The sequence below is a fragment of the Podarcis erhardii genome (genome assembly GCF_964252035.2).
Source record: "Podarcis erhardii genome assembly, chromosome: 1".
NCBI classification, from domain to species: Eukaryota; Metazoa; Chordata; class Lepidosauria; order Squamata; family Lacertidae; genus Podarcis; species Podarcis erhardii.
The window spans coordinates 80,181,768-80,208,718 of NC_138497.1; the positions used below are offsets into that span (position 1 = coordinate 80,181,768).

At 41.0% G+C, this 26,951-nt stretch overlaps 1 protein-coding gene across 1 annotated transcript in view; it reads left to right on the forward strand.

Annotated features, from left to right (window-relative positions):
- IGHMBP2 (immunoglobulin mu DNA binding protein 2) overlaps positions 1 to 26,951 on the forward strand; it is a 64,167-nt gene that overhangs the window by 19,903 nt on the left and 17,313 nt on the right. Inside the window, exons 7-9 of the mRNA XM_081874919.1 lie at positions 1,212 to 1,359; positions 2,996 to 3,170; positions 19,219 to 19,401. Of these exons, the coding sequence (XP_081731045.1) occupies positions 1,212 to 1,359; positions 2,996 to 3,170; positions 19,219 to 19,401 (506 nt within the window). The remainder of the gene's footprint in view (positions 1 to 1,211; positions 1,360 to 2,995; positions 3,171 to 19,218; positions 19,402 to 26,951) is intronic.

The window sequence follows — 26,951 nt, forward strand, 5'->3', positions numbered from 1 at the left end:
ACATCGTGACATCATTGGGCCATTTCTGCAAGACATTGGAACGCCACCAGGATGCGGGTGGTAGTTGAGACTAAGTGGTGGTGTTGTTGAAGAAAAGAAAGCAGAGAACCTACTGCTGCTGTCTCTTATAAATGGTAAGTCTCTCATGCACCTCTGAAAATGAATTGATTGTGCCCATCTATGCTGAAAATTATATATCTCATCTCCCAGACAAATGCTGTAGGGGTTACCTCATGGTTATTTATATCAACAGGAGTTTAGGTAGGTTGCCTAGTTCACCTCATACATTTGGTGCCTGCTCAGAGTTAGAAAGGTGTCCCTCTTCGAGCTGAGGTTTTCATCCAATGCAAGCTAGACAGCATAATGGGGTTGCCTTGAGATGAAGGCATGCCAAACAAAGCTAAGATGAGGAGAAATATAGAAACTTTGCCTCCATCTTACTTTGCTGCCAATTTACACCTGTGACTTTGAATATGCAGCTGAGCCAAATCACGAGATTATTTATATTGTGAGAGATTTATTGGTGTTGGGAAGTCTTGTATTGTACAATATGCTGCTTAGATGTGACAAACCACATTAGGATGACCACATGGGTAACAACAAAATAATGCTACCTACTGGTCACATTGTGTGTAATGTTTTGTTTTAAAAGACATGCACAATTAGAAACTGTTGCAGGTGCTGAAAGTTGCAGTGTATTTTAATTAGTATGTCCTCAGCTTGCAAAATCTGGAGCAAAGGAGTGTTTGAGACTTCTGTTAGAATAGTAGTTATCACTAACCAATTAAATAAACCCTAGGGCTTGTCTGCATATTTTCAGGGATTAATGAATCCCAGCTGGATCCTCACATAGATGAAAAGCTTTGTTATGTTGGGGAAGGGGAATTATTGATGCTACTACCAGAAAAAAAGCACTATTCATCAACAGTACCTCCATTAAATAATTCATATTGAATTAACCACCCCAATATACTATCAACAAACTATATTTCCCTTTCTCATGATTTACATTTTGTCAGTATAGGCATAAGGGCTGAAAAGAGAGCAGCTTGATGTTGAATTGTAGTATGCTGCATTTTAATGAGGAAGATTTTGTTTCATTAACTATTATCTTAGCTGCTAAACGTTGTGTACAGTGATACACTGGGCCATAAGCTACATTGTAGTATGGGGAAATTGTTTTCCTCCTCTTCTTCTTCCCCTTTATACAGGTGAAAAGCAGAAAAGCCCAAGATAAAGGAGAAAGGAGACATTTTCTAAATGAGATTAAAACACTAAGAAAAGAACTGAAAGAGCGAGAGGAAGCTGCTATGACTGAAATACTGACGAAAGCTAATGTTATTCTGGCAACAAACACAGGTTAGAGGAACTTTCCTGGTTTGCTTGGGTGGGCTTTTTTGCCTTGAAGAATAGCTAAATCAGATTATTGGTAGCTACAGATTTAGGCTGCTCTACACTCCATTGCATTCTTGTGCTTTATCATGAACTCCAAAGATTGCCCAGTGCATCTTTGAATTGATTCTCAACCCAATATGTGTAAAGGTATGTTCAGTATACAGAATTGCGTCTTGCTAGATGATTTGCCTTTTTCTTCTGTGCAGTTCTGCTTTGTAGTTGGATGGTTTGTATAACTAATCAATGCTGTGCGCACATGTACCGCACACACAACTCTGCCATTCATGTTTTACAGAACATCTTTTACTTAATGCCGGCTAATGAGGGAAGGGAACATGCATTATTTATATAACTAATCAAGCCTTTGGAGCTGAGAAAGCTGTGAATTGTATGTACTTAATGTGGCTTCTTGGATCAGGGACCAGACAAATTGCTCCTGTTGGCGATCCCCATGGTATATTTACCAGGGAAGCTTGCAAATAACCCGAGTGAAAAAGATTGCATATTAAATGTTACAAACATGTGCAAAGATTATTTATGAGTACAACACAAGTGCCATATTAAAATCAATTTGTTGTTTAAAATAATGTTTCCCTTTTGATTGGAAGGCTGAAATAGTACTTTAAATCTCTCACCACTGAGTGTTCTAGACAAGCAGAATACTAGAGTGTATTCAAACCTAGCACACCTGGAAGAAGGCTAGGCTAGTATCTTCCTCCCTGACATCTAGTTGTGCCAGGAAGGTGTGTGGGTTTGTTCATTTTTAAATGCAGGAGTATTTAGTCATTTGATTATCCCTTCTGAAATCCAAGTGGCATAATCTAGGAATAGATCTGCATTGCCATCTACTCTTTGGGTGAGTTAGGTCTCCTAATTATATTGGCCATCTTAGGGTGTATTGGACTTCGGCAATTTTTTCCCAATTTACTATTTGAAAGAAGATACTACAAATGTGATCCCTTGGAGGCTGTTGCTTCAAGAGCAAGAGTTGTCAGCTAAACTTGAGACATTTATCAGGGCAAGGATGAATGGGGTCACACTCAGGGCTTGGCAAGTGTACTGCTCAGGTTTTTTGTGCCCAAGGAGAGGGCACATTGCCTACACAGCAGAAGCAGTAGCCAAGGGTGTTGGGATCATGCCAAGCTTATCAAAGGGACATATTTGGGCTCAGGGCTCCCTGCAGTCAGAGGTACTAACATTTACGCATATTTGAGCACAACATCCCTTCTTTCAGAGATGAATCAGCCTGTTCCTTTTAAAAGCCACCTAGTGTTTCCAAAACTTCTCCCACTACACCCACTCACACAGACATACAAGCAGCTGGCAAGCATTCCTTCTGCCTCACCTGCAGGGATGGATGAACTTTTCCACAGAAATAGCCAATAGTGCTTGTTCATTAGGAGAAGTGTTTTGGTAAACAGGAAATTGGACTGTCAGATGGATCCTCTGTTGCCTGTCACAGCACACTGCTGAGGACAACATAATGTGAAGGCTTGTGATACTTTGAAAAGATGCAGGTATCCAGCATGTCAAGGCCAACACGTCTTTCCTCCACTTTTTGCTATGGTGCATAACTTTAACATTTTCTCTTGTTAACTAGGAGCCTCTTCTGATGGTCCTCTGAAGCTACTTCCTGAGAACCACTTTGATCTGGTGGTAATTGATGAATGTGCCCAGGCGTTTGAAGCAAGCTGCTGGATACCTCTGCTGAAGGCCAGGAAGTGTGTCCTGGCTGGAGATCACAAGCAGCTGCCTCCCACAATCATCTCTCACAAGTAAGGAACATTTCCCAAAATTGGGCCATTAATTATTTGTAGCATTGGGGAAAACGTTCACCTGGGGGTTGAGGGGAAGTGTTTCAGTTTGGACATCATTACCTGTGTTTATCTGTGCAGCAGGTAGGGCTGTTAATAGCTGGGCCAACCTACCCAGTCGTTATTTAAAGACATTGCTACCAATAGATCAACAGAAAAACATTTTTAAGCAGGAGTGGTTAGAACCATGGACTCTGATCACAAAGGTAGATTTTTTCCTATCAGTCATAATAGACACACTTTGCTGTTACACCTGAAAGGATAATAATAATTTGTCCTCATTGATAGCTGCGCCTTCTGATTAGAAGGAGGCAAGTATCTGGTAGCCTTCTCTGTGGGTGTGTAATTCTGCAGCGTGATAATACCCAATACAGAGAGAATTCCCACATCTCAGAGAAGGTTGCCTGCTGAGGATGAGTGCTTTGGGCTCACAGGAACCGTTAACTGTTGAATTAATTAATTTCTCCCTCCTCAAAATTTGAAAATTACGGGTGTAGAGGAATGACCAAGAGCACTGGAAGTTTAGGCAGGGAGGGCCTAGGGAAGTAGCTTGCATAAAACCTGTTTTGAGAAAGAGTGAACTGGCCAGGATTCCGAATAAGCTGGCACCATCACCCAAATGGTGAGCTGCTAGTTTCCATGCACTGTAGCAGGAAGATACAGTATTGACAGATCACTACATTTTTTGAGATCCTCTTCATATATTATTCATATATATCCAAATTTTGGGTTTTGAGTTTTCATATAGGGCTCTGTGTGTGCGTGCCTGGTTTGCTTGAGTTTTTCTGTTAGGAATTACTGCTGTGCTAGAAAAAAATTACATCTTATTTATGGACCTGCTCCCTGAGAGGCATTAAGCCACTAACAGGAATGTATTTCTCCTCTGCTTTTTACTTTCTACTCCCAGTAGGAAATTCGCACGCAAGAAGCCTATAAATTGTGCATTGTTGTGTGTGCTGCTCTTACTATGTAAATCTTGAGTCAGTTTTTTTATGCACATGAATTTTATGGATCTCATATCTGTAATATAATTCAACCTTTTAGGTACAGGCATTAATTATGATATCCTGGTATGTATAGAAAACCTTTGCAGTGATGGTAGTTTAAAAGCATTTTTTTGTATCTGTTTTATCTGTGAGCAGCTGTCCCAAATGAAACCAGGGTTCTCTTGTGCACTTAGAAGGGCCTGGACTAGACAAAAAAATACTATGTCTTGTGACAAGTTGAAAGATGCTGTGTTATAGACTAGATGATCTTTTTCTATAGAAACTAATACTGGAGACATATGTCCGAAGATCGTTCCTTGCAGAGCATCATTTTGAGGAGCCCCTTAACCTTTCCCTACCCCATCACTTAGTGATTTCACTGCAAAATCAACATAACACCTGTGTAGAACCTGAGCAGTCCATTGAATTATAGGAAAGATGTTCACTGGTAGAATGGAGAGATCAGAACTTTGACACCCAGGAATTGTTGGGACCTTTTGACTGAATGTACACACACATTATGTCAAATAAATAATGGTGTAGACTGAAACAAAACAAAAACATATCAGGATGAGGGAGAAACCAGTGCTCATAGTGGGGAAAATGTAAGCAATCCTTTTGAAGAAATGAGCTCCATCTCCGATGGGAACCTTGTCATCTTTGTTGAACCTTAAAACCTTGAATCCTAATAGGCCTTTCTTCCCCTGAAACCTTCCTCCAGCCACTTCTCCAGATTGCTTGGATTCGATCCAGTTGGTTCCCTCCTGGGGCTGTTTTATCATGCTGACTTTTTGACCAGTCCCCTACCAATTCACGTTATATGGGTGTAGCAAAGTAATTCTGCAGTGGCAAAAAGAAGGGAGATCAAGGTAGCAGAAAGGAAGTGTGTTCTGCAGTACCTGGGAGAGTAAAACAGAAGTTGGTGACAGTGGCCTGGTATGTACATTTGAGCACCTAAATGACCAGGCATGCATGTTGAGGACCCAAGCCAGGCCCTGTAGCTGAATGCTCATAGGAATTTTAGAGCACTGGCTAGGAGCCACACACTGTGTGCTCCAGATGCACACACTGCTTTCTCTGCTAAGAACTTGGAGGGGGAATGAAGATCCTTGGACATCTGGTATGATATGGAATGTCAGATTCTGGTTCCTTGAACCAGGAGTCAAATCCCTGGCCTCAGAGTCAGGCCTCTGTTCTTCTCTGTGGTCTGCAGGGTGCTTTTCCTTGAACTGGGCCAACTATTTATTTGGAAGAGGCAGAGGCAGTTTTGCTGTCTTCTGTCTGTAGAGGGCACCTCTGCCTCTGAGTCCTGGTTGACAGTGTTTCCAGGAAATGGGACATGGTATCAGTGGTTTTTGCTGTGTGCATGCTGTCAACGTGTGACAGTTGTACAATGGTCTCTGACCAGAAGGAAGGCCTGTCTCAGTTCTGAGGAGAACAGCTCTCCAGAATGGGGGGCTCTGCAGTGAGGAGCTTTTGTCTTCCATCTTTTCATTCTTTTCCTTTTTATTCTTCCTGTGGAGGTATTGTCACAGATCCTGTTTATTTAAAATATTTGGACAGAAATGAAAAAGCCAGGAGTCCCTGTGGTAGCAATTATGAAACCGCAGTACATGTCATTTGTGCAAATTGTTGTGGATTGCAAACTCAAGAGTTAATTCCAGAGTGTGCAGCTGCCACAACTGATGTCTAAAAAGTCTAGTTTGCAATTGGCACCCCAGGAATCTGTGTGTACTCATATGGGCACTGCATGTGCAAGGTATAGTCGCTCAGACATTCCCATTGGGTTTGCTTAGAATTTATTTCTCTCAAGCCTAGTGTTGATACGGAGTTTCTATATGAGAAATGGACAGGGACCTTACAACATGTGTATGCTTGCTAAAAACGAACTTGCTGATTAACATCCTAGACAAAAGTACTTCTTCATGTAAAGCATAACTACCTTAATGGAATTCACTGTGACAAATGTGGCGTGGCCAGTCTCACAAATGGTTTTAAAGGAGAATGGGGCAAATTAATTGAGGAACAGGGTCTTCCAATAGCTGTTAGTTTAGTGAACCTCCCAAGTTGCTTTGGGTGTGGGGAGAGGGCAAAAACAGGGAAGAGGTATCACTTATCTATCCTGGTTGTGAGTTTTCTGGAAGAATACAGCTGGCAACTATGGGGAACAGAACACAGGAGTAGACGGATCATTTTTTAAAATTGTGTCTCTGGAGAAGAGGGTAGCCAGCATAGTGTTCTGAACTATAATTCCTATCATCCCTGACCAAGTTGACTGGGGTTGATGGGGGTTGTAGTCTGAAACATCTGGAGGGCACCATGTTGGCTACCCCTACCCTGGAGCAACAGTCACATGCTTTGAAAAGGAAATGTTTTTAAATGCAATGTGGAAACTGCCACAAAAAGCAGTGTGGAGTGCTGCTGTCAGGATTCTACTCCATTGCATCTCAGTTTTTCTATTCCCCCCCCCCAAAAAAAATAACAATAATTCAGCATTTAGTGTCTGTTGAGCATTCTTGGTCTTCACTGGCCTGTTTTTCCCATTATGATTTGTTATACTTCTATGAATCTTGGGATTTCCCCAACCATGCTAATACCTCCCTCCTCCTAGCCTGGAATAGATGAGCCTAATGGTCTGTCTCTGTATAAGGCAGCTTCCAATGTTGGCAATTCCAAATAAATGCTTTCCAGACGCTTATCTGGTGAAAACTAACAAAAAGTGTCAGGTGCAGTGGATTAATGAAGCAATCTGAGTTCAAATATTTTAGCCTAGCTATAACTAATATGTAACACAGTGTCTCAGTTTAAGAATGAGATTAACAGGTAAGAAAGATTCTAGCCCTCATGTTTTGGGAAGAAGGGCTTGACAATTGTGTGCCATGTTGTTGAAATCTCAGAAAGTAAAGGGTGTATGATTCAGTGGGGAGTGGTGCTTCTTTGGTTTCTACTAAACACCAGGAAGAATACCATTGCCAAGACTATCAAAAGCCGCTGAGAGGTTGAGGAGAATTAACAGGGACACATTTCCCTTGTCTCTCTCCCAACAGAGGTAATCATACTAAAATAGTTTCTGAATTGAGTTTATTACGGTCATAGACCAGAGAAACATAAAACAACAATAGTTTACAAAGGGAATAATGGTGTCAATTTAAAAAAATTGTAAAATTATACATAAAAATTATACATAAAAAGCAACACATATGCACACACACACACACACACATATATACACATTTATGCACTGCAATATATGTATAGGCTTAAAAGATAAGGGGGCTTGTCCAGGGGTCAAGTCTTTTACTTTTTTACAGCTAATGCCCTCCGCTTGATTCAAGAAAGGCTGTAAACTTGATCCAGCCAATTACAGACCAATCAGTCTCTTAAGCATCATCAGCAAACTCTATGCAACTCACTTACGTGAAAAGTTTGCGGACTGGCTGGAACGGGAGCACATCCTTAAGGAAGCCCAGGCTGGTTTCAGGGCACATAGATCAACTCTAGACCAAGGACTGGTATTGCAACATCTAGTGGAGAAATACACCTCAAAGAAAGGAGGCTCCCTCTATGTAGCCTTTATAGACTTCAAATCAGCTTTCGATTTGATACCCCGGCACAGACTTTGGGAAAAATTAAATGCCACAAACATCGACAGACGTCTTTTGCTTCTTATCCGTAGATTACATGAAAATACTCGGATCCGTGTTAGATGCGACCGTTATGGGAACCTATCAAAGGAAATCCAAAGTTTCCATGGTGTCAAGCAAGGCTGTGTTCTTGCCCCTATTCTATTTAATTTCTATATAAACTCCTTAGTCGGAAAGATGGAGGAAGCAAGTACTCACCCCCCAAACCTAAATAATATACCAATTCCAGTCCTTTTGTACGCAGATGATGCGGCACTTATTTCCTTCTCTTGTGTGGGCCTAAGAAAACTTTTACGAGCTCTTACAGAGTATTGCGAAGCTGAAGACCTAATAATAAATTACACTAAATCAAAAATTATGGTGTTCTCCAAGAGAAAACTCCGACATAAATGGAAAATTAATAACCAACCTATTGAGCAAGTAACATCTTTTAGATACCTTGGAATAATCTTTGACGAGAAGGGATCTTGGTGCCATCAGATTAAGAATTCCATTGCAAATGCGCAAAGATCTTCTAGAGCTATCATAAGATTCTTCTACAGAAAAGGAGGTCAATATGTTCCTGCTGCCTCCCAGGTCTTTGTCGCAAAAATACTTCCACAACTGATGTATGGCACCCAGATATTTAATTGTCAAAAACTTAAGTCCCTGGAATCTGTACAAACTAAATTTTACCGCTCCCTACTAGGGTTACCTACCTGCGTTTCCAACGCAGCCATTAGGCTGGAGGTAGGTCAACTCTCTATTAATGCCAGGATATGGATCTTGAAGATTCACCTCTGGCTAAAACTCATATTTTTCCCAGTGGGAGTGGCTCCATTGACTCTATTAGACCCGTTCCAATCTAAATGGAGATTGTCGCTTTATGAAAAATTGAAGGGCCTGGGGCTTTCCTCACAAGAACTTATAGCCTCAGGTTTTGAAAAGGCTAAAAGGATGGTGAGCCAGCGAATAGGAGATGTAGAGCTTCAGGATCATATGAGCAAGATAGATAAATATCCAGCTATCCAAGATTATGGAAAAGGGTTTAAAATAGTTTCTGTGCCAAAACCAGGCCTAAACCCCAATTGAAATGTCCGTACTACTGATTGTTATTACAATAAAGTATACAGGTTATTCAGATGTAAGCAAGTTTTGCATATCTTATTATGAGCACATAATAAGATTTCCACCCTGTATGCTATGTATTTTTTAGGTAAATAATTTTAGCTTTGAGCTTTAGTGTTCCTGTCCTTATCCTGAGGCCCTGGATCTGTTTTCAGATGCATGTCATGAGGTTTTTACAAGCTGTTCTGCTGTTGAGTTCTTGCAGAAATATCTCTGTTCTGAAATATTGACAAGAGCATAGAAAAAGAAAATAGCAGTGAAGTTGATGGACATCTTTATACATTTCCCTTTCATTCTATTTTTTTTTTAATTTATGCTGTTCAAAGCGTGGTTGGAAGTGAAGATTTCTTGATACTTGAGTTTTGTAAAATTTCCTTGTAAACAACATGGCAGTAAAATAATTTGTCTGGTTCAGATTCTGCTTTCTTACCAACTAATATCTGAGTTGGGACCAAAGTGTGCTGTTACATTTCACAGCAATATTTAGAGATAGTGGGCTTCCTGTTCTTCCTTTTGGTTTAATAGATTTTATCCAAAACAGAGCTTGAGAGGACATGGCTCTAATCAATAGTGTTTACAGATTTACATCTCCAAAGCAGAGTTAACAATAAATGATGCCCAAGGAGCTCAATGTATTAAAGACAATGAATGTTCAAGGCATCAGCGGTACCCTAGATCTGTAAGCCAATTGCTCTTCTGACAGGATGCATTGCAGATGGTTATGCCTGGAATAAAAGTCTGCACTGAGCATCTTGATTCTTGCTCTTCTGTCCATTAGTAGCATGTCAAATTAAAGCCCTGCCATTCTTAAATTGTAAGCAGATTCTCTCATTTACACAGCGTTCAGTGAAGAGGTGGTGGATCATTGACATGTTGTCAGGGACTGGCTAGACGAGGAGGAGTGTTGGCTGCCAGTTGCCCGAGAAGCACCAGGGAATGACACTGGGGAGGAGGGAGAATTTGAGTCTGACTCAGACTGGTGGGACAGGGAAGAGCAATCCACAGAGGGAACCATCAGGGAAGTTCTGGAGCCAGAGAGTGGGGGCAAAGGGTAGAGGCACAGTGTGGACACAGACCCTGATAGGGATCTGCGTTGCAGGACAGTCCTATTCCAGCCCCTTCTCCCCCTACCCCTTTCTCAGTGCAAGAAAGGAGAGCTGAAAAACAGAAAGACCAGATAAGAAAAGTTGAATCATGCCAGAAGAATGTACAGAGAGAAATGCTTAATTAAGGGAAGGTGGGGAGAGGTTTCTAGCTTCTGCAACTTTCATAGCCTGAGAGCGTCTGGTATCTCTGATTGTGAAGCAATAAAGTTATTTGCCTTCAAGTCGCATGCCTGTTCCCAATTTACAGATTTTATGGCTAGGCTGTTCTGGCAGCCCGACACATGTTTTCCTTGGAGGAGCATGGGGAACCTCAGGTCCCAGAAGGAGAATGCAGCCCTCCAAGTCACTCTCTCCATTCTTTGTCTTCTTGTGTGGGGATATGGACAGAGAATTCCCATAGACTGCAGCATCTGCCCCTCCCTTGCCCTTGAGCCTTCTTTGATGCTGCACCAAGTACCTAAAGTGGGCACAGCCAACTGGGACAAAGTTCACCCTGCTCGTCCGTCCGGGTCTTAGTAATACAAACCAGGTGGGCCTCCTCAACCTCCATCTAATTATAGGTGAGGGAGATCTTAATTAAAGCCAACCTGCTCTTCAAATAGCAGCATCAACAGGCCTGAGTTCTGGCTGATAGCATGACTCCAATTCCTCTTGGTAGAGAGGGGGCCGGCATGCAGCACAGCCGCCAATTGCCTATGTCATATACCCCCTCACTGGAATTGCCCCACCTCTCTCTCGCCACATCTGCAATTGGGGACCCCCCCTCCCAGTCTTCCCAGCTGATCTTGTGCCAGGCATACATCAGCTGCCACCTCTGAGAGCAAATGTCAAACCTTCAGCTGTAGCATATCCAGAAAAGATACAGTCCCAGCCACCCTGGTAGTTAAGCCCAGGCAGAGCTCCCAGTTGGTAAGCCTGGGTGTGGCAGGCTTCTCTGCTGGCCCGAGGTGAGAAAAGCCCCACATTCATAGGAGTAGGGAGGGTGTACAGACAGCTGCAGAGTTCCTCAGGGCCCAAGATATGTTCATACAAGCCATTTTGGACAGCAAGTACCCTTTTCACATTTAGAAACGAAGCATTTGAACCTGTGAGCTTGTAAAGTTGTCAGTTCATTTTGTTACCAGAATGAATAAAATTATAATTGTATAATGGGGTGGAAAACGATTTTCAAAAAAATAATGTTTTGTCTCGAAAATTTAATAGCTGCTGTTTTAAATTATTGGAATTATTTGTTCTTGCTATTAACAGAAAAGTACTCTTAAAAGCTGCTTTAATCAAGTTTTGTTTGCAAAGGACAACAATGTCTGTTGACTGGTGTTTCTATTGGATTAGCTGACACACAGCTTGGATAGATGACTCTTCTAATTAAATGCAAAAGCCAATAAATTGGGAGCAACTTTTTTTAACTTAAAGAAGAAACACTGTTCTAAAATGTCAGGGATTAAAAAAAATCAAAATAAACTACTGGAAAAAGTAAGTAGCTTCTTTAAACATGTGGCCCATCAGCATGCCCTTGAAATGCTTTATCTGAAATTTGTAGCTTGCTAGAAGGTGTGGAGTTTAGAGAACTGGGGATGGGATCAAAGGTGGGGAGCTGGGGACCGATTCCATAATTTTGGAAAAACACAATCTCCAGTATAAGGTTAGTTAAAAAGTGAACAGAAATTTTAATGTTAGCAAAGCATGATCTATTTAGATATAAAACACACTTTGAGTATACAAATAATATTCAGTGTGTTCTCACAGATAAAACATTTGTGAAGTATAAGAAGCATCTGAAGGAGTTGCATGAGTTTGCATAGGTGAGAGGATTTGTTTTGCTTGGATTATGTAGTAAGCTTCATCATTGAGTGGGAATTTGAATCTTAATTTCTCACACTCAAAACTAGCGCTCAAGAGCCTTAGCAGATTCAAGGTGGATCCCTGTCAACTTCTGATGTCAGCAATCAGCTACCACCCACACCGTCCAGGACAAATAAATGTTAGGAGTGTCCCTTTGTTCACTCCATTCGCCAACTCCCATTTCCCTGCCTCACTCTCCCTTCCATCGAGTTTTCCTTTCCAGGACAACTCTCCTGCCTTAGTTTCCTCACAGACCACAACCTCTCCCATCTCCCTACATACGTAAGTTATAGAAAAGCACCACTTCATACATTCTTCATCTGGATATTTTTGGTTCTCTGAACAAAAGAATAACTTTCAGTCTATGTAAAGACAAGTTATAATTAAAGTAAATGTTCTTAAATAGCTAAAAATTAGTCTCTGTCAGGGAAGCTCGCTGTTTCCTATACCGTCCAACATGTTTGAGATGGCAAAGAACAAACAAGAGATAAATTTGGATATTTAAAATATATAGACAGAAAGTAACTTGGCATGCTTTGCATCTTGCATACCTGTGGTGCCAGATGTAGAAGAGAAGCATGAGAACATAGAATTTTTATGTTGTTGTTTTTAAGGTTTATCAAAAGCAAAGACAGCTCAAAGAAGGAGAGGGATTGCAGGGGATTGCAAGGAATAGGAGAGGAAAGAGAATTCCTGTTTTGTGTGTGTGGAACTCTGTTTCTCTAGCAGGTTGTCACTGTTGGTTGTTACCTTTAAATCTTCATGCTATTTATGTGGAAAATAACATAATAAAATGGGAATCAAATTTTTGAAATGGTGCTGGAGAAGAAAGTGTATATAGGTTTGATATAAAGAAAACCCAACACTGGGCAGAACTGGAGAGAAACAAATGCCATATTCAGATGTTATCCTTGTCACCTAGCCCTACCGCTCATGGTATAGTTTAGAATCCTGCATATTCTTAATGTGTTCTAAATCGTGCTGGGAGCCTGCAAAAATATAGAACGCTTCCTGCTACAGACCTTTTCCCTCCAATGCATGGAGGGTGGTGCAGCTGGGTGATGGCAAGGGGGAATGACAACAGCAGCAGCAAATGTGTCTCCCCGTCCCCTCATCATCTGAGCCCCAAATCCCTTGCAAAACATGGAGAAGAGGTGATTTATGATGATAAGGCACATTCCAAGGAAATCTGTGTACATTCTCCATTCCATTGTCGAGGCCACTCCCCAGTGTTTGCTACCATCTCAATTGGGGCAGGTGGTCATTAGAGAGAATCACACTGCAGCTTGATCCTGATTTGTTTTAACTTGGACAAGAACAAATTCCAAAGTGGAAATTGTGGTTTGTTTGAAAGTGGAAGCTGTTACTTTCTACCTTTCAAGCAAAGGAGGGGGAGTTTGGGAGCCCTAGGATTGCCCTTTCCCCCCAATCACCTGAACTCTGATTTAGGACAGTGATTATCTGCACTGGTCCATTGACTTGGGCTTTGTGTCACCCTTGCACAAACTTGGCTTCAAGCATGTGTAACCAGTTGAGTAGCCATTGGACATAAGAAAGCAAACATAGCTCTTCTTTCCTTAATTTGCTAGTAAGCAAAGCTGAACCATCATTGGGAGCAGTTATTGCCTGCTGATGAACTACAGTAAGGTGCAGAACATGATAGGTGGCAGAGCTAACCAGCTTTTCCAAGTACTAAACTAGTGGTATGCTAGTGACAAAAGGTTGTGCAAATGGGTGCAATTCAATTTGGAATGTCCAAAACATTGGGCTCTCTTGTAGGAGATTGATAATGAAGTCTGGATTGCATATTGTTATTACAACATGATTTAGTCCTAGCTATGCTTATAATCTTCTCATTTTCATTCATCTTTCCCCCTCAGACTTTATACTCCTAGATCATCTGCATTAATTCAGTATCATGCTGATTATACTCTGCTATTTAAATATTGCTGATAATGATCATGCACCATCTTCATACTGGAGAACCATGTCACATTTTCACTGTATTAATTTATTTTCCTTTGTCATTGTGGGTTGGTTGATTTCCTGTGTGCTTTAGCAGTTTCAGCTTAAGGCAGCTATACCTCATGACTATTCATTTAGTTTGCAAACTATTTTATCCTGAAGAAGGGCTTTTCTACCCGAAATACAGTGAGAATATCACATACTCAGTTCAGGAAATCTGTCCACCTTCTAGAATGCTCTATATTAATAGTGTTAACTTCTGACCAAATAAAATCTGCCTTGGTTGGGAATATGTGGTTTGTGGGCTTCTTACCAGGTAACTTATACGATAACTCATCATAACATGTGGGATCAAGAAATAATTTCTCTTCAGGTCAGAAACTAGTGATCTTTTCTCCCCTCCTCACCAAAAAGCTACGCAACTCTTCCTTTGTGGCATGCAATTTCCTGCCCGCTCTTGATTTTTATTGATTCCTGTCTCTCTTCCTTTAGCATAAGGCCACCAGATTCCTTCTCCAATTTGAAAAAGACAAGTCAGACTTGTATTTAATGATTTTATGAAAGCTCTAGGGTTTCTTATGCATTTCTTTTCCTGCTGTACTCAGCATAGACAGACACCCCCCTCCCTTTCCACAATCGCTCATTGCCTAGGCAAGGATTCCAGCACAGAATATATAAGTGAGGTCATGGCCAACTGCCCTCCTGGGCCTCAGCATGGCTGGCTGGCAGATTGTATCTGCCTCTGCAACCTCATTGTTACCATCAGTGGGATGGCACAAGAGCTAATACTTTTTTATATAAACCCCTTACATTGGTGCTTCAACTGTACTGACCCAATTTCTATGAGCGTGCAAAGGTGAGTATATGTGGCCTTGTTGAGCAAGTATCCGATGTTCAAATGCGGCACGAAATAAGACACCCTTGAAATCTCTAAGCTAACCAGGCAGTTAGTCCAAATGTATCTCACAAACAGGGGCTTCACTGGATGAAGATGAATGCATGTATGATGTGCACCATGATGTCCACTTCCATGCTGCCAGCTTTTCATACGCTCTTCTCTCCCCTATTTGTATGCTGGGAAGTTACTCACTGCTGTACTTTTATATGGGGGAGTCATTTGACTTGCAGAGCTGGAAGGCATCCTGAGATTCATCTAGTCCAACCCCCTGCAATGGCCAGCTGCTGGAACACGCAGCTGTCCCGTACAAGGATCGAACCTGCCACCTTGGCATCATCAGCACCACACTCTAACCCACTGAACTATCCAGGCTGGTGATCAAGACTCTGACATTCTAATCTTAATTTCTCTTATTTCATGGAAGTGACCAAGAAACTCTGGATAGTGGGCAGAAAAGTTTTGGTTGAGGAAACGTTCTAGTTTTGTTGTGTTTAATGGCTCTGAGTTTTATGGTCACTTAATGCCGTGGTTTACAGCATGCTGTCATCTGCTTTAGGCCTGCTTCATATATTGTAATTTTCCTGCACAGAGGAAACATACATCTCCCGTAGTGTCTGAAGCAGGTTTAAAGTTTATTTCTTTGCACTTCAGATATAATGGCAAATGTGTATTTTTTGCATGAAACTTGCAAATGCCATGTGGGAAGTGGTCTTTGGATGACTGGGAGCAGAGTGGGAGGAAAATTTAATGCAGAATGCCCTGTATATAGCTAATCTTGCATATTGGCTATTTAGTTGCCTTAATGTGTTATTCATAAAGTTTATTTTAAACTTAAAAATTAATTTATAAAATGTTTTAAAAGTGGTGTGGGTTGTTTGTCATTCCCCCCTGTGCCTTTGCACTCACTATTTCTGCCTTCTTCATGCTTCCTGTAGATCCAAGAGTCTTCAGTATCTCTTGGGTAGTGGTTTTGGGATGTATAGAGGGTTTTTATAACTTCCTACATGTTGGATAATGCTGGTAGTTTTATTAATTCAACCTATTAAACAGTACAAAGTTGATCGTAATGTTTTAAAACACAGCTATACATTTGCTTCTCTTTTATTGATTGACATTGCCGGCATCATTAAAGATGTATAGTTTGTAATTGATCAGTCCAGTCACCGGGTTGCATGAGCTGTGCTTTTCTTGCACATGGGTGTTTGCGAAAAGTGAATTCTCTCTTTTCTTCCCCACTACAACCCCCAGGGGATCCACAGAGATCTCCTGAGATGTGGGCTGGGGGAAAAAGAGAAGCTTTCATAAGCTGCCTCTGCTCAGCTTCCCACTCCCACTGCAACCCCTCACTTTACATCCCAGGCCTTTCTTGATGCTTTCTCAACTTCCAAGGGGGCTGGCGCTAGAGCAGCAGAGGCACTGGTGTTTTTGTGGTTTTCTGTTTCCTCTGCTGGGACACTGGCAATATTTTAGGCCTCCTTTCACAAAACAAGTTACTCATTGCTGTTTATAGCCTGTTCTTTTCATGGGAGCTCATTTTGAGTGTTTCTAATCAAAATTTGGAAGCTCCCAAAGCTAGAGGAAACTGCTTTGGAGGGGTTTCTCTGGGGCTCAGAAGTTGGCCTGGAAGTTCAGCATTACAAACATGGCTTGAGCATACCAGCAAAAAATGTGCTATGACCTCAGAGTCTGACTCCCCGTCTTCAAGGGATGGCGCCATGGACTTGGAGGAAGAACCAGAGTGTCAGAAGGAATTGTGTGCTCTCTACTGCTCCAGTAAATCTAGCAAAGGAAAAGGCCATTCTGCCAACACCTCTCTGGCCTGAGGAAGTAGCACTGACACCCTCCAGCTATGAAACTCCAGTCCAGAAGCTCCAACAAAACCACTGTGTTGTATCCAATGCTAGTCCTCCTCAAAGTACACCGACTGAAAGTAATGGGCATGACTCACTTAGGTCTATTAATTTCAGTGGGCTTACTCAGAGTATAACTTAGTTGGCTACAACCCATTTTCCTGCCCCACGTCATTGGAGTCTTATTGCTGCTGGAACAGACAAAGCTACTGTAACCAGAAGAGCTTCACCCATTGGGTGAGTAGGTGTGGTGAGGGACACACAAGCACCCAGATGGAGCTGTGGCTTTATTTAATGCTTAGCCCGGGTTTATCTATTGCCTAAACAACATTCTAACCTAGCTTCACTTTGAACTCCGCATGGAGCTGTCCATCCTAGACTTAACTTGGCCATGTCTAGAGCCACCATGCAGAACACAATGGAAGTATTGTGGTGTGCAATTCATGCCGTCAAAATAGTGCTTTGATTGCTAGTTGCAATACTGCTTGCAACCCAAGAGACACGTTTGTTTCCAAAGCATATATTCATTGCTTCAGTGGTGCTGAAAATTGAGAATTGATCTCATCAGTTGGCCTTGCTACATCCGTTTGTGATAATGTTGTATTGAAGGTTGTTTGTCTGTTTTCCACCACCCACACACTTTTGCACCATTTCAGGATAATCATTCAGGACCACTCTTAGAGAAAACACAAGAAACCTTGTTATTTTGCCAGGAGATTCTCTCCTGGTCCTGTCTCTCAGTCTGTGATAATCTTTCATAATTAGATAAAACCTTGATATGTTGTTGTTACCAGGTCACTGAGGAAATTGCTTTTTTAAAAATCTACATTAGAAATAATTGTTGAGAACAATCTTGGCTTTGAATTTCAAGGGCGTTGTGGGCCACTTTAAAATGCCTCATTTGCTAGACACACTTCCTTAGACAGACATTCCTTAGGCAGACAAACTTCCTTAGACAGACAATGTGGGTGCATTGGTCCATAGCCATTGTTTATTCTGCTCTTGCAGACATCGGACATTTGAGGAGATCAAAGAATTGTTTCTTGCTTAATCTTTGCAAAATCAGCAGTTATTGACAATAACTAGTGGTGAAATAATGCCACCTTTTATTAAAAGGTGAAATATCTCTCTATTTATTCACCATATAGCCTGTTATTGGCCTCTGTAGTGGGTTGCACAGTATACTGGAAATGGCCGTGTTTGTGTACACAGGAGTTTTATTGGAGGCCCATGGTGAGCTTTATTGCCTCTCCGACATTTTATGAGAGTCCATTAAAAAAAGATACTTTACACTGAGCATTTACTGCCTGACTTAAAACAAAGGGTTTTTAACTGTGCGAGATGACTATAGGCTTGCTTCTTATTTCTTGGACCTGATTAGGAAGGCATTTTCTAATATAGGTGTGGAGAAACCCCAGGGGCTGCAGTTGCCAGGGTGCTGCATGTACCAGATCCATGCAGACACCAATGGTTTTTCCCATCCATTTTTGTCACACAGGATCAACACCATTTTCATACCATTTCAGTTGCTGAATGGCAAGCTGTTCTTTTTTAAAATTCTAGAGCGTTTAAAAGCAGCTTGGGGACCTAGGCAGGAGAAAGTGGAAGAGGAGCTGCTGTGTTTAAAAATGAATTGAAAACTCTGGTGTTCACAGGCTTTTCCAGTAGACCTACTGGATTGGGGCTCTTGAAATCTGGCTAATCCATCAACTCTTGTTGTCGAATAGATCATACAGCAATAAATAGGTGTCTTGTTTTATTTGACCAACTTAATCTATTTATTTACATTTGTGTCCTGTCTTTTCTCCATGGAACAGTTTCCATTTAAATACTGGCCAAGTCCAGATCTGCTGAGCTTCAGGATGTAAATTGCCCAGGATAAAAGTGGCAAAGTTTCTGTCTAGAGTGCTTACAGTATAAGGCTACACTCCAGAATAGTATTTGGCAGTATTGGTGGGGCAGCACCTCTCATTTGACCTCTAGTCAGTTACATCACTCCTCGCTTACCAGCAGGGGGAGGCAGCCACAAGACCCGTGTGGTGCAAACTCACCAGCAGGAGGGCTGAATTGACTCAGCCCATGATTTGCACCTCACCCATCCCCTCTAAGCAGCGGCAGTGTGACAGACCACAGGTCAGGTGCATGGCAGTGCCCTGCCTTACTGCTGTCTACTGATATTTGGGGTCTTATGTACCATTGACTATAATAAGGCATTATGAGCTAGGAGAAGAAGTCCTCCCATTATTCCTAGGTTAACACATCTCTAAATAGGACTTTAGCATGTCTTAAGTGTGGGAATCTGGAGCATTTTGGAGCAAATTGGCTGAGATTCAGACGGCTGTACATGCAGCTTTTTGTGAGTAGTGGAGGCAAAAAAACTGCAGGTGCAAGCAAACACTGGGAAATCCCCAACTGCGCTTTTGAGTATTCACTTATTGGAATACAGCCGTTATTTATAATAGCCGTCATAACATTTTTCTATACATATCTGAGACACACACACACACGTGTGATAAAGGTGGCAGTGGCTCTCTTTGCAATTTTCTTAATAAATTTGCTCTTTCTCTTTGTTTGGAGGACCTTGCTAATTGCTTTCTTTCTGTCGGTGCAGGGCTGCCACAGAGGGTCTTTCTCTCAGTTTAATGGAACGGCTGATTCAGAAATATGATGACCATGTTGTGAAGATGCTCACGGTGCAGTACCGAATGCACCAGACCATCATGCAGTGGGCTTCCACTGAGATGTACGGCGGCCGCCTCTCGGCTCACTGCTCCGTTGCGCAACATTTACTGAGGTAAGTGACACTGTGCCTGCTTGCTTGCTGTTTCTCCTGACTCTAAACATTTTCAGTGCGGATTGACATTGTCAATTAATATTGATGGAGAATATGCAGGGTTTTCTGCTATCTGCAATTATCCTTTTTTCTTTTTCTTTTTGCCTCTATTTTAGCAAACCAGGGTGGGTGTTTTTTTATCGTCTTTCATTTAGCAAATATTGATCTTGGTTTTCCCTGCACTGGTTGCAGAATAGATTTATGTGCAGTTCTGTTTTTTTTAATTTAAGTAAAGCAAAGTTATATAGCAACCAGTTATATCTTGTGGGCCTGATTTTGCAGTCACTGTGGGCCCAATGGCTTGCACATACCCAGCCAAAGTCTTTGGGGTTGAAATAGCTGGCCCTCGTACCACAACAATTTTTGAAACTAAAATTCAAGGGCAGTTTGCTATCTGGGTATTTTTATTTTGTTTTTGGTGGGTGGGGTTAAGAAGTAGTGGAAAACAAGTTTAGAGCCCTCTTGGGTACTTGGAGCCTATTCCATGTCTCTTTGAGTCTTAGCCTTTGATTCCAATGCCCAGTGCAAGCATAATAATATTACCGATTGCTTTAAAAAATTGGGAGCATGTCGTGCACACTCTTCTATGGAATGAGGAATATCCCTCTATGGAATGTCACTCTAATCTTTCACTGTTGGGTGTGATGTTGTTTGTTCAACAAATGAGTAAGTCTTTTTTAGATGATCTTTATATGCAGCATCATCAGTGTGCATAGCACTTCACGGAGTACATGTCAAGGGGAGGAGAAAAGGGACAGGGCTAAACAGGGAACAATATCTGATTGTTTTAGTTACGAGGTTAGGGTTAGGTGCAAGCTGGGTGATGGCAGGGCATGGGAACCAGGCAGTTGTTCCAAACATAATACGTAATTTTTTAAACTTATAAAACTATATGAAACAAACAAACAAACAAACCCAAAGCGTATGCAGTATATTGAAAGATCCAGTTTTTAAAAGGCTGCTAATATGAAACTTCACTGTGAGTTGGGCTCATATTGGCCATAATCTGTTATATCCACTGGTAGCAACTGGAAATTGCTGTCAGCAGTGCTCAGAATGGAGTACTTGAATTTTTATCTTTGCAACCACTAAAATGCAAAACATAGCAGGACTACAAACAGAGCCTTATCTTTGTGTAAAAGAAAGAAAGAAAATAGAGTAGTTAGTATTCAGGGAACACTTACATCAGGATAATATGGATTTTTTTTTATATAAGGAAACTCACATTATGGATTTAAATCACCAAGAAGATAATTTCAGTATGCAATATTGATCTCAATTGCAGTGAAATACTTTCTAAGGGCTGAAAGAAATGGTCAACAATAAAAAATGAATTATTGTTTTGAATGAAGGAAGATGTTACACTCTTCAGTTAGGGTTTAATGCTGCAGCAAATTGAAGGCTGCATAAATTCTCACTGACTTCATTGAGTTCCAGAGCAACCTCTTAACCTGAAATATTCTCCCTTTCCCCATGCTGTAGGCTAAGAAAAGAGGAGACCAGTCTTCTAGAGTTCTAAGATTCCTACACAAACCAAGTTGTAAAGCTCGGGTACCAAATGGTGATAATCCTAGGTTAGCTAAAGTGGTTACCTCCAGATGTTGCAGAACTCCATCTCTCATCATCCCCAGCCAGCATAGTCAATGGTCAGGGATGATGGGAGCTGTAGTCCAGCAACATGTGGAGGGTCACCGCTTCCCTGCCCTTGTGCTAATCAATATTCTCCTCCTGCCCCCAGCATTCTATTTTTAAAGTCTTAGTTATTTCATTGAGAGAGTTACAGATGAGTTTAAGTATCTCCAGTTGAATTAAGTGATACCATACAACCTGATACTGTACATATTTGTACAGAAGTTTATGCTTCTACATTCAGTGAACCTGCTTCTAGGTAAGTGTACAGAGAAGGCTTAACTTTTACAGGATCTCGCACTTGGTTTTCAGTTTTTCCAGGCGGAAATTATTTTCCTGAGCTTGGGGGAGGATGCTGTTTGCATTTGGCGTCATTTTAGTCTTGGTAGCCGCAGCAAGGTGTCTCCCTGTTGTCAGTTAATGAAAGTAGAAGGAGCCCACCTTGCTTTATAATTTTTATTCTGCTTATTGTGAACTGCCTTGGGTAAGCATGATTGGAAAGAACAGCACAGGCAAATTAACAACGCTGCTTTGCTTGACACTGGTTAAAAGTGCTGATAATGTTCTTTTAAAATTTTTAAACAAAATGGGCTTGAGTTTTTAAGACAGATAACTGAAGAGGCTGCTCACTGTATATAGGAAAAATACACATTATGTGGTATTAGCAAGGAAGGAATTAATAATGGAGTGGTTTCCTTTGGGTTGCTCTGTAGGTCAGATGTAATGAATGTAGTGGCTCTTTTCCTCTCTTTCCTCTCTTACCCCTATGCCTCATACTCTTAGTGGAATTGCTGAGATGTAATGTTTAAAGATATTCTACCTTATTTTGTCCTTTGTTTTTGGAACACTTATATAGAGTCAGACTGCATGCTATCTTTAGTCAGATTTGGGGGGGGGGGGACTTTGGGTGTCTCTTGCTCTGGGTGCTTTCAGAGATAACTATAAATTGTCATGGTGATGCCCTGATTTGAAGATTGTTTAATTATTCATTTTATTGTTTTCCTTATTCCTTGTTTAATTCCTTCTTTATTCTTCATTCTGCCTTTTACTTTTGGTGGTTTTGTATAAGTAGTTTTTTTAGGATTTGAATTTGCAAATGTGATTTGTTGTGTACCTTTTGAGCAATCACCTTTGCCCATAGGCAATAAATGATTTGACCTGGACCCTAATTATAGCAGGTGTATGTGCCTATGTGAGATATGGCTGGAATTTAAAGGAATAATTATTCATAGCATTAAGGAAACTCTTGCTAAGCTAATAAGGAAAGTACCTCTTCTGTTGTACTACTTTTATTGGTCAAAAAAAGATTAATGGACATCAAATCACAGCAAGGCAGGACTGCATGATTAACCAAGGGCAAATCGTGCAAAATTCATTTGGCACATGGGCAGCTTTGGGCTGCTGTCACAAATTCACATTTGTGCATGAAATCTGTACCTGATATGTTGGTGGCTAAAAGAAAAGAATCTGCCTCTGCTCTTGGCCAGAGGGCGGTAATGAGGGTTTCTTCCTGACAACAAGGGTGAGAGCTTTCTGAAAGCTTCTCCCCTACTAATTGCTGAGGGAGCAACACACCATTCACCAGGGCAGTCAACACCGCAGCATTTCGAATTATCATGTGGCCTTGTTTTGCGGATTCTTCCCTGGCTTCCTCTGAGTGCTGAGATATGAAGGCTCATAGTAATTTGAGAGGCTCGTATCTTGGTGGATTTCAGGCATATTGAGAATTCAGCCTTCATTGTATATACATGTTATTAATGAATCTGAGAAGAATATTTGGCTCTACACCTTGTAAGGCACTGCTAGTTCCAGCACATAAGACTGAAAGAACTTCCTTGTCAAACAGCTTTTATGCTTATCATATATCTTATTTTAAGATTAAAGAATATGTTGTTTGGGATATGCTGAACACCAAGACCAAGGGAGTGCAAAACCAAGAAAATGCTTCTGTCAATGGTAATACATAAGTCTTAAATTTTCTCACAGCAGCACCTGGATTAGTAACCCAAACTCCTGTCTTTAGGATGTGCTTGGACCCAAAATTAGCAAGTATTCCCTCAGTTCTCCCTTCCACCCCTCAGTTCTTGCTGCTGATGTCATGAAAACCACTTTGCCATCATAACAGTTCCGTTAATGCCTTGCAAGCTTTGTTTAAATTTACTTGCAGAAGAAGAAAACTGGTGCATGTATCAGTATGATTTTCTGTGGCCGAAACCATTTTCAGTATAGAAGATGGATCTGAAAGCAGCCCGTAATTGGCAAACATTGAAAGTCTCAGCATTGTGATGGCTCTGTCTTTCAGCCACTGTGTGTGGGCTGTTCTGCAGCTGAGGCATTGCAGCACAGGAAAAGTAGGGGAATGCTGAAATATTTATGCTGAAATAATCAGCAATTGCTTAGTACTTTAAACATGGAACAAAGGATAGGTTACCTGGGGCCTGCAGGAAAAATGCAAGCGAGAGGCTTCTAGAGGATTTTAGTTTGAAACTAGAAACATAGGAAGCTGACTTATATAGAGTCAGACCATTGGTCCATCGAGCTCAGTATTGTTGACCCTGTTTGGCAGCAGATCTCCAGAGTTTAGGTCAGAATTCTTTCCCAGCTCTATCTAAAGATGTAAGGAATTGAATCTGGGACCTTCCAGATGCAAAGTAGATGCTCTTCCACTGACTTTCCAGGCCTTTCCAAAGTAATCTTCTGAACAAGAGCATCTTGTAGCACATGCAGAGTGTCCTTCCTCCCAGGCAGCCAAAGCCATCTTCCAGATGTCTGGAACTGGGGGTTGGATGATTAGGACTGACAACATAACCTCCAAGCAAGTACAAGAGTCCTGATGCACTTCTAGTTTAAACTAAAATAAGTAGCAGTTGGAGGGATTACTCTATTTTCAGACTTTTGCATTTATATATAGATTTCCAAGCCTGTTCTTCCAGCCCCCAGCTTTTCTCAGAAGGAAATGTGATTTTTCTCTCCATTGGAATACTGTACTTATGCAGCAGATTATCTTTAGAAGTGGCATTCACAAAATCACTCAAATCAAGACTATTATTGAGAAATGAAAGTAACCTGCTGTCATCCTGAACCACAAAAGAAGTATCCTTAATGGTGCCCTTGAAGGAGACAGTTTGCTTAGCAGGTGTGCACTAAGAGGAGACCTAGGAAAGTAAAAATAGAAAATCTGAGCAACTGAAGACTCTTGACTTTTTCCAAAACAAACTTTAGGAAGTATGATCATTTTCATATGATAAGGACATGATTTAATTATGCACAGCCTGACGTGGTAATCATGTAATGTTGCAGCACATTTTGATGATTTAAATAAAATGGACCACCTTGAAAAGAAGATGGAAGCTCTGAAACGAGGGAGAAATGAGAATCAGTTACTAGATGTTCCTTTTACAGATAGGTAGCCGTGTTGGTCTGCCATAGTCAAAACAAAACAAATTCCTTCCAGTAGCACCTTAAAGACCAACTGGGTCAGTTCTTGGTATGAGCTTTCGTGTGCATGCACACTTCTTCAGATACACTGAAACAGAAGTTTCCAGACCCTTCTATATAGTGAGAAGGTGGGGAGGGATATTACTCAGAAGGGTGGTGGGAATGGGTGATTGGCAGATAGCTGTGATGAGCCTGTTGACGACTCTTAACGACTGCAATAGGTCTTACAGGAAAAAGCAAGGGGTGAAAAGGTGAAAAATGACAAAGCCATTTTTCACCTTTTCACCCCTTGCTTTTTCCTGTAAGACCTATTGCAGTCGTTAAGAGTCGTCAACAGGCTCATCACAGCTATCTGCCAATCACCCATTCCCACCACCCTTCTGAGTAATACCCCTCCCCACCTTCTCACTATATAGAAGGGTCTGGAAACTTCTGTTTCAGTGTATCTGAAGAAGTGTGCATGCACACGAAAGCTCATACCAAGAACTGACTTAGTTGGTCTTTAAGGTGCTACTGGAAGGAATTTGTTTTGTTTAGATGTTCCTTATTGAGCACTAGATAAAATGAAATTTAAATAAAACATTGTGAAAATAGATTCCCTTTATTCTACCTGTGTAAATTAGAAACTATTCCAAACCATACTGGCATCTCAATAATAATGATAACGAGCACTTGTTGAAGACTTTCATCTCAAAGGAAGCTTGGGTTGCAATCCTAAACATGTTGAATTGGAGGAATGTGGACTCTGTTTTCAAGAAAAATGATTAGAGTTGGGCTGTTGGAGCACATTTTCTCCAAGCAGAATGAAAAGTTAACAAAACAATTGCAAATAATTTGGGGAAACCCAAAGTTATTGTCCTTGAACTATAATTCTGGGTTCTGTGCTTATGCTGATACAACCCAAGTAAAAAATTGAATTGTTAATTTTCCACAATGGCAAATCTTGGCTCCATGAATTTACACTGGAACCCTTAAAAGTTTTCATTTATGTTCCGCAGTTATGAATGCAAGTAAACAACTTTGATTCTCAAATGCGGGTTATTAATACGGCTTTGTGAAGTACAAAACTTACGTTAAGCCAACGTTGTATTTGAGGTTATCAAGATTGTGCTTTGTGCCTTTTTCTAATGTTGCAGCTGTCAGAACATTGTCTCTTGTAATACATCAAAGGGCACTTCCTTTTGGCTCCAAGTGCTAAAATGTACAAGCATCTGCACTGTAGAATCTTGCATCTGTAATTTGGCTCTTTGACACTATTGACATGCGCTTTTGTCTTCTACTTTCTGTATTTTCATTGATGCTACTGAAAGTTGTGTTGCCATTACAGACAGGAGTTTTAAAGAATTCTTTGTTTAGAATTTTGAAGGGAGAGCAGGAGATAGGTTTAAAGGCACAGTTGTTTTCACCTTGTATCCATGACTTTTTTTAAACAAAGTACTGTATGTTTCTAGATTTTGCAGAGATATGTTTTTTGAATGTGATGGCAAATGTACTGAAGGAATTGAAACCTTGAAACAAGAAAATAAAGAGCAAATTCATTAGCTGACTTTCAATGGGCTGGATCCAGGCTAAGGCTGTAGACCTGAACACACAGGAAAGCAAGTCCTGTTTGAATTCAGTAGAACTTCTGAGTAGACATGTGTAGGATTGCACTGTTAGTTGCATTCTCTTCCTATTGAAATCTATGGAACTGAAATTACAACCACCTATGGAACTGAAATCATGACCAGCTTGTCCCATTGATTTCAGTGGGATCGAAGTTCAAATTCCTTATCTGGATCCAAACCATTGTTTCTAAACCCATCTATTAAAATTTGCCCTATCCTGATTCAAATATTTTATACTTGAGGGTTACAGGTTGCAGTTTCTGAATGTCTGAAAAACAAGTGGGCAAAAATCCCAGAAAAAGCGCAGCACATCTGTGTGTTGCTTATTTTGCATTAACATCTCCTAATAACTCATGTAAATATTTTGAGGGTGAATTAGAAGTAAAACGTGGTTGAAAGAATGATCAAAGTTCTTGGCTTGCCTCTTTTTTGGCTTCATGGAATAAATGATCCTGTACACCAGACGTAGGAAAGCTGTGGCCCTCCAGATGTTGTTGAACTACAACTCCCATCAGCCCTTGTTATAGGCCAACAACACCTGGAGGACCACAGATCCCCCACACGTGCTGTACACAATAGCCAGCAAGGCTATTTATAGTTATTTTATTTACTTAGTACATTTATATCCCACCTTTTCCCATTATGGAACTCAAGGCAGCATACATGGTGTTCCCTGGCAGTCTCCCACCCATGCACTGACCAGACGCAAATCTGGCTAGCTTCAGCAAGGCGGCAGCATTATATGCCTCTAGACTATGCTCTGGGAGAATGTGAACTGTGAATGATCAAAGGTAGTTCTCAAATATGGCTGAAACACTTTGGAATTGCTTGTTTGTA